The following is an 8,836-nucleotide window of genomic DNA, read 5'->3' as shown; positions in this document are numbered from 1 at the left end:
ATGTAAACAAACCCACACTAGGACTTTAATCTCCTTTAAGTTGCACTCTCTCTCGTTTTTTAATATCTAAATAACCATGAAACTTTTAAAACTAGTTTAAACTTAAAACCTTTCAGACTATGTCAAGGCATCATTAAAGTTTGTCTTTGCAAATTTTACATATCTAGTTTTATTTAAAAAACTTTTAAGTTGGAAACTGTTTTAAAAAGGTATATTCTTAGTGTGCAATACTGTTGCTAAAACTGTTGTAGGAATGAGGAATGAAAAATGAAGCAGGCAACTAAAATCCAATAACAACATACATATTTTGTGCACTACATTGTATTTATATTGTTGATCACATATGACAATATATGCAAATATGTAGACATAATTCCCTCAAACAAAGAGATTATATCATGTGTGATCAGTAGGATTTCACCATTATTTTAACAAAATTATGAATGGCACATCCAAACAATGGAGAACATGTAAAGGAACATTATTCTCATAAAATAGCGATTTACGCAAAAAATACAAACTTGTGCCTGTAAGGTAAAGCAGTGGATATCTCACAGTATCTCACATACCATGGCATATTCATGCAGCTCATATCCCATGCAGTGTGACAACCAGCCCATGTCAAATCATTTCCACTGAAACAGTGGTGATGTATACCACTTATTTTGAAAATCCGATCATAGGTCCTCCATCTCCTCCAATTTATGCTCCACTATCACATCATGACCCTGGAATTTAAAATATCCTAAGAATTTCTTTTTCTGAAGAATCAGGGGGAACCACAGAACATCATCTGCCCACATCTGGCTGAAAGGTATTTTATCTGTGTCAAACCACTGTGGTCTCATCTCTGAAAGAGAAAAATAGATTCAGTGGCACATTAGTAGACCTTTTGTTATGGTATGCATCTCACAAACTGGATCATAAAGTAAAGCGAAGCAACCTTACCATCTGATTCTGTTGGTTCTCCTTTATATGTGTCAGCTCTGAAAATGTGAACATCCAGCAGCTCTGTTTCCCCAATAAACTCAAATTTGATATTTCCAATCTTGTAGAGGGTGTCAACGGTGAGGCCACTTTCCTCCAAAAGTTCCCTGACAAATAAAATTGAATTTTGTTTCAGATGGAAACCAATAAAAGCAGGAAAGATTGAACATGGCCAATGCTGACACCATCAAGAAGTTCAATAGACAGGTAAATAACATAAAACTTTCCCAGCATTACAGGTTTAAATTGTTTAAACTTGATCTTCTGGATGACATGTAGTTTCATTGGTGCAAATAAATACTGGGGAACAACAATATACAAAGAACAATATGATACAGCCATTAAAAATTCTAAAACTGTATCCATTCATCTCTGCTGTTGACGGGACAAAGAACGCTTATCTTCAAGCTTTTACAACTGCAAGCAATTGATCTAAAGCAGATGTTTTTAACAGTGTTTTTCTTTCTCATTTTTGGGATTCTTGCAAAATAACACATTTGTGATAACATTTTTGATAAAACTAACCGTCTCGCAGCTTGCTCTATGGTCTCTCCTGTCTGGACTTTACCTCCAAAACCATTCCATTTACCAGCTCCAAACCCTCTTTTCTTCATGCCAAGTAACACCCGTCCAGGCTGCACTACGAGCACCAGGGTCAGCAGCTTAGATGTAAACATCCTCCTATACAGTACATGATGGAGTAATACAATCTTTTGAAATACAGTTGAAAGAATCAAGCCTAACCTGAGCTCGAAGCATTCCTGCATAACGGTGTACATTTACGGTTTCTTTATTGTCTTCAAAAAAATGTATGGTCACAAATATGATGTTTAATAATAAATTCAAACAGTAGAATGTGGCTTTCTAAGTGCACACCAAAATAAAAGTTTTTCACAAAACATTATAGGAATGTTAGTTTTGGTTCCCAGAATAGTGTTTTTTTGGGGGATTAGCCAAGAGTTTTTTTTTTTGTTAGGTTGTGCATAATGGTTCTCTCAATGTTCCCTTAAAGGAATAGTTCACCCAAAAACTGTAAATTCTCTAAAAATGTACTCACCCTCATGCCATTCCACTTTCTGTCTGCAGAAAACAAAGATTTTTAAACTAATATTTCAGCTCTGTAGGTGAATGGTGATCAGACCTTTGAATCTCTAGAAATCATATAAATGCAGCATAAAAGTAATACAGACAACTCAATTGGTTAAATACATGCCTTCAGAAGCAATATGATGGGCATAGGTGTGAATCATATACATATTTTACTCCTTTTTTTACTATAAATATCCACCTTTAAACAGCCCCGAATAGAAGATGGTAAAATAATGCAAACTGCTAAAAAACAAAAGTGGAAGTGAAGATTTATATAAAAAATGCACTTACATTTTGATCTGTTTCTCACCCACATCTATCATATCACTTATGAAGATATTGATTTAACCACTGGAGTCATATGGATTACTTTTATGCGGTTTGTATGTGATATTTGGAGATTCAATTATCTGGTCACCATTCACTTGTATTGTATGAACCTACAGAGCTAAAATATTCTTCTAAAAATCTTCTGCAGAAGAAAGACAGTATCATACACATCTGGGATGGCATGAGGGTAAGTAAAAGATGAGAGAATTTTCATTTTTGGGTGAGCTATCCCATTAAACTCTAAATTCCAGTCACTTTTTTTTGTTAAATTTTACAACAAGCCTTACATTTAAACTTAATATGGATGTAGGATCATATGTAAGATTTATGTATTGTTATCTTTACCCCAAAACTAAAAACGGTTACGTTTCTTAAAACGGCACTTAACCTCAGGCTAATATATAATATGAACACACTGGTATTCAAATGATGTACTTACTTTGTTTAAAGGAACTGGTACAGACAAAAATGTAAACAGACCTAATCGAATTATTTGCACGTATAAATATCAATAAAATACCCCGCTGATTTATATTTGACAATAATTTATAGTGCAATGAATCAGACAGTTTTGTTCCCGCGTGTTGCTCGCAGTCACACGATCACGTGAAGGTTTCCCCATGACAACAGCGAAGTTACTCATCATAGTGATTGACATAAACATGCAAATCATTACAAACTACTGTCAACAGATGACTTACAGATCTGCAAAAATAAATAAACCCCGCCCACTTGACTTCTGACAGCGCGTGCGCAACAGTAAACGTTCTAAAATCGAAAGGACGTACACAACCCTTAATAATAAAATGACCGTAAATAAACGAAATTATTCATAAATAATTCATAATAAAATAATTTGCAACAATAATTTGCTTTCCTAAGGACTGCGCAAAATACGTGCAACTTTGCCATAAGGAGTTAGTTCATGAGTTTTCTTGCTGTCCTGCACTTGCATGATTACGTTCCACGTTTGATCTCCCACTTAAGGTTATTCGTTGAAAATTATGCGGAAATGTATACCAAAGTCGTATGTTCACGTCTCAGCAGTCACACTAAAAAAGACGCATCTGAATTGAAGGGAAAAGTCCTGCAGATCAACGCTGGCTAATACCTCAATGACCCTTTCGTGAAAGCTGCTCATGTGCAGAATTGCCGCTGTAGAAATGCGTTTAAACTGATCGAGATAGATGATAAACACAGAATCCTCAAGCCTGGCTTCAGGGTTATAGATTGTGGTGCTGCTCCTGGTGCATGGAGAGTCAATTCAACTGGAGAAAGTAATTAGGTTTCTGAATTATGAATCTAATAACATATTAATTTTACCTAAAGATGACATAATAATAGGTCTATAATATCTAATCTTATAATGCAAATTATCAGTCAAAGGTTTGTACACACCTACTCATTAATTATTAGCCTCATATAATGAAAAATATTCTTTAATAACTATTGCAACCTCCTGTGTGTGCCATGTTTTATTGTCATTAAAGCAATAATTTAACATCATATCATTTATTTCAGGTGTGGATCTTCCTGAAGACAGTGTAATATGGGTAGACCTATTAGGCCTAGCCCATTTGGATGGAGCCCACTTAATGTCCAGTCATGACATCACTGATCTTTCAACTCACCTGAATCCCAAGAAGATGTCATCCTCAGTGACATGGACCCCAATGCCAGCAGGCTCAGAGAACTGGATCATGAAAAGCTGGTAACCATGTGTCTTTCAGTGCTGGACTTAGCTGAGGAAGTTTTGTGCCCTGGAGGCAATCTGGTTTGTAAATTATGGGATGGAGCTTTGGCACATAAGCTCCACCAGAAACTTTCTTCTTTGTTTCAAGATGTAAGCACTGTAAAACCAAAAGCAAGTAGGACGGAGTCTGCTGAGATGTTTTTCCTGATGAGGATGTTCAAAATGAGATAAAGTCTTATCCATGCAATTGGAAACAAATAGATATAAAACAATACATTATTAAAATGGTTTTGTTTCCTATACACAGTTGAAAAAACAAACAAACCCCTGTCTTTAACCAGATTCACTGCATTAGAAAATGCAATGCTTTTATATCTTTGAGATAAATGCAATAGCAGAATAAGTAGAATCAGGTTTTGAGCATGACCCAAAGATAAGTTTCATTCTCTCAGACTCAAACTTATGTTTAGAGGCTCTGAAATCAGAAATGCATATGATGGATATTCTCACTTTATCATTTTATCCAAATATTATTTAAAAAGATGGTTAATGTGCATCCAAATAGCTTTTTTGTCAAGTGATTCTATATTTATAGTGTGCTTTTGCTTTGGGTTCCTCCTAGTTATATGTCTTCCAAAAGCACGGGGGGAACAGGGAACTATTTACACATTTATTTGATGGTTTAGTTTAATTTTAACAAAAATCTTCAGTGCTGCTGCCTTGTGAACTCAGAGTGTTAAAAGAAATTCAGCTTGCCAGAGGGTGGAGCTCTTGAGTTGTCTGTTTGAAAACAGAATAGGAAGGAATTAGAATAGATAAATCCCAGCACATCATGTGAACATACCACAACTGTCTTAGTAGACGGTGCGGGCCTATTTTGGACACTCCTACCCCTCCACAACTATTTAGAGCTGGGTGCTTAAGAGTTAAAAATCCTGTATTGTCATTTGCATTTTAGCAAACTCTTGAAGTGTTGCTTATTTGACAACACATTAATTTTGTGTTTCCCTAACCGGAAAGCTAAATTGTTTGTGTGATGCAATACTGAAAATCAGTTTTTCCAGTCATGTAGAAAGATGCAATCATTCTCTCATTATAAGCAGAGGAGCAGGCAGAGAGGACAGATAAGTGTCTTATAGATAGTATGACTCATAAGAATCCTTTATCCCTAAAGCAGTGCAGTCTCACATATATTAGACAGACACATTATAATTATCTCAGACATTTTGTTTCAACAGTCAATGACAACCAGCTTGTGTGACTTGAAGAAATTTCATTTTGTATAAACCTAATAAGCTTATGTGGAATATAAAGGTTTCTTTGAGATTAGAGATCATGTATTAATAAAAAGCTTGTTAATGATTCAAGTTTAGATCAGACTATTTTAATATTGATAAAATTGCCTCATGAGTTTTATCAATAAAGACATTAATTCATGCACTTGACAGACACTTTTATATTTCCAGTGCATTCGAGGTTTATTTGATAAACTTGTGAGTCCTCTGCGAATCAAACTCGTGAGTTGTGACCTTGCCGTTGGTAGCGCCATGCTTTTCTTTCTTTCTATAAACATTTTGAAGCAGCTCAAACCATATGTTGGAGGCTTAGTTGGAAAGCACTACAAAAAGAATGTCAGCTTTAACTGTGGATTGCTCTAATCTCGAGCTCAGGGAATCTTCAACCAAGACTCAAACACACCTATATTAATTCTACCAGTAGCGCTGGTGCTTTCATATTCGACTGAGCTACATCATGTTACCATACAATATGGAAATTCTTGCAACCTCACTCTTTAATCTGAGTGACTAGTGTGTCTGCAATGTTAAATTTGTGCTAACTTCAGTCAGTCTTAAATGTTCAGGTTTTTGATCACTACTCTGATGTCTGGGGTAATCTTGAGAATTCATTACAGCATATTAAGGAATTGATTTGCGAGAAGGGTTCGATATGCTTGCTAACAGCTGTGATAGTAGAATCTAGTGACTTCACCAGCATTGAATGATTTGGAAATGTGAGTGATCATGTTACATTTATAATACCTTTTTGGGCCCCAAAGTTAACTCTTATGTTTTTTACTTCAATTGCTCTTACTTTAAGGTTCATGGCTTTTAACACAAGTTAAAAGTAAAGGGCCTCCTGAAACAGAACTAGCCAAATCTTCTCCAAGCTCAAGTTCAAGCCCTTGAGTTCACTACAATAATGTGCTGTCTAAAATTGTGACCGAGTTCAGTTTATAGTTGATTCATGATATCAACTGGAACTTCTTTTTAAACTTTTTAGATTTGTGGCATTCAGAAGTGAATAAAGAATGCCTTTACTTTCTTTGAGATGACAAACAGGATGTAGAAATGAAATTCATATTAGCATTTAAGGAAGTCGAGTTAAATGATACTGAAAGAAATGAATGTGTTTTAAGTATAGTTTTGAATAATACGTTTAATTTTAATGACATTATATAATAAAATAAATGATTAAAATGTGTGTTTCCAATACTTAATTGAAAAAAAAAAAACCTGTCTGTAACCAGATTCACTGCATTAGAAACTGGAATGCTTTTAAATCTTGGTTATAAATACAATAGCAGAATAAGCAGATTCAAGGTTTTAGCATGACCCAAAGATAAAACTCAAATTTGCATTTAGTCAGAAATGCATATGCTGGATATTCTCACTTTGTCATTTTATCCAAATATGATTTATAAAAGGTGGTTAATGTGCATCTACATTGCTTTTTAGCGAATTATTTTATATTTAGTGTACTTTGGGTTCCTCCTTGTAATAACAAATTCTTACAAAAGCAATTGGAAGAAAATAATATGTGTTTTAAATATAATTCTATTTATATCTAGTATGTTTAATTTTTCAGTATGAATTACCCATAAACTTCATACACATAATATTTCCCATGAAACATTAGGTGATATTGATAATCAATGTTTGAAATGCCACATACAGTGATTTGTATGTCATTATTGTATTTAATCAATTACTTTCCTTTTATGGACCATGGCAGGAAAAAATTAAAAATAAAACAAAATTATAATATATATATATATATATATATATATATATATATATATATATATATATATATATATATATATATTTTGTCCCAACCTCAGTATTTGAACACTATTGAAAACATGAAGTCTGTAATGAAGAGGGTAATATGTATACATTATATACATACATTATACACACTTTAGAATCCACCTATCACTGGATTTAAAATGGTCTGCCAGAACAAGGATAATTAGGCAAAATGAATAATGCAATTATTTGTGATTTGTTGCAACACCTGTGTTAGACTAATGAAATTCCTCTGTGTGACTACAAAGAGACTGCAATTCATTAAGTTCCTCTTGCTGTCATTCAAATTCAACTTCCATTTAATAAATTCCAACTCATGAACTAGATATGGAAAGTTTGTCAAAATTATGGTTGAATAAATGGTGACATTTAACTTGACGTTTTACAGTGAGACAAACCGCCAGCTAGCTAGATTAACAGACATACAGATAGATAGAGGGAAAGAGAGAAAGCAACTTCTAGCAGATTAAAGGCCTTTGTGGGTTTGATGCACACTTTATGATTTTTAATTTATAATAGTCCTTTACAATTGTTGCTTGTCAGCCCGTACGATATGAACGCATTGATATCGTCATGGCACACTGTGCGACGTTCTGTCAGACTGCACGATATATGTACATTGTAGCCGAATGTGGTCCCAATCGTCCCAATCAGTGAACGTGACTCACGGGAGTGTTGTGGAATAGAAGCGAATCGGCGAAAATTGCGAGGGGCAATTTTTTTCTCTCTCTGAAAGTCAGGACATCAGCATTTCCGCTGCTCCAATACCACTCCAACACGAGCATAATCTAACATTTACAAGAAGATTGATTTTGTCAAATATGCCTATAATAAGACAGCCTGATCACAAATACAGAAAATGACAGATGTTGAGAATCAGATCTCATCTGACCATCGTATACGATGTCACAATATATGGCTACGATGCTAACTTTCAGTCAGTTCACTTGATGGCCATCTTTGGTATGCCCTTGGGCAGACTAGGCTGTTTCAATGTTAACAAGCAGCATAAAAGTACAGCTCCAATCTACTTGAATGGGGAAACACAGAAATCTACAATCCATTATGGGAAATACCAATGATTTGTCTCTGCTAAACTGTCTTTGATATAGCTTGAAAGCTCTAGGAGGTGTTAGTGTTTACAATGTTGGTTTTGGTTCAGGAGTAATAATAAAAAAAGCCCTAAACCAACTTTAAAGAATAACAGTATGTTGGCTATAATACTGAGTTTCTCCCAACCCTGCACATTGTTATGCAGCTATATAACATATATGTTAAATAAACTACAACAAGCAGTCTAAAATACATTAAAGGGCACCTATTATGGAATTTTGCAAATTACCTTTCATGTAGTGTGCAACATAGATTTAAGTGAACAAAAACATCCTGCAAAGTTTTATATATGAAAGTTCACCGTAAAAAAAGTTATTGTCTCTCAAAAGCAGGAGTCGACTCTGAGTCATTGTAATGAATCGTTTTTCCAACGAGTCATTTTCCTTTTCGTTGTGACGTCAAGACGAAAAATTATCAAATTGTCCACGCCCACTCATGGCGCGCGCAGACACCAGGGAAAACTTGAAAATATCATGCCGACTGTCGACAACAAGACGCTGTGTTCTGAAGTGCATATCAAAAGCGACCTTTTTTT

The 8,836-nt window shown here is 34.7% G+C and overlaps 1 protein-coding gene and 1 pseudogene across 1 annotated transcript; one reads left to right on the top strand and one right to left on the bottom strand.

The window, feature by feature from the left end:
• Nucleotides 1-172: 172 nt before the first annotated feature.
• LOC127648381 (oxidized purine nucleoside triphosphate hydrolase) lies at nucleotides 173-3,010 on the bottom strand. Its single transcript, XM_052133040.1, has 4 exons — nucleotides 2,846-3,010; nucleotides 1,513-1,668; nucleotides 949-1,094; nucleotides 173-850 (listed from the first exon to the last, which is right to left on the bottom strand). Exons 2-4 carry the CDS (start codon nucleotides 1,662-1,664, stop codon nucleotides 678-680), a joined length of 471 nt encoding a protein of 156 aa, XP_051989000.1. The 5' UTR covers nucleotides 1,665-1,668; nucleotides 2,846-3,010; the 3' UTR covers nucleotides 173-677.
• Nucleotides 3,011-3,234: 224 nt separating this feature from the next.
• On the top strand, nucleotides 3,235-5,236 carry LOC127648405 (rRNA methyltransferase 2, mitochondrial-like; annotated as a pseudogene).
• The last annotated feature ends 3,600 nt before the right edge of the window (nucleotides 5,237-8,836 follow it).

Source organism: Xyrauchen texanus, chromosome 8 (genome assembly GCF_025860055.1).
Source record: "Xyrauchen texanus isolate HMW12.3.18 chromosome 8, RBS_HiC_50CHRs, whole genome shotgun sequence".
NCBI lineage: Eukaryota > Metazoa > Chordata > Actinopteri > Cypriniformes > Catostomidae > Xyrauchen > Xyrauchen texanus.
The sequence above is the reverse complement of the archived record's forward strand: the minus strand, read 5'-3'. Positions and strand labels throughout refer to the sequence as shown.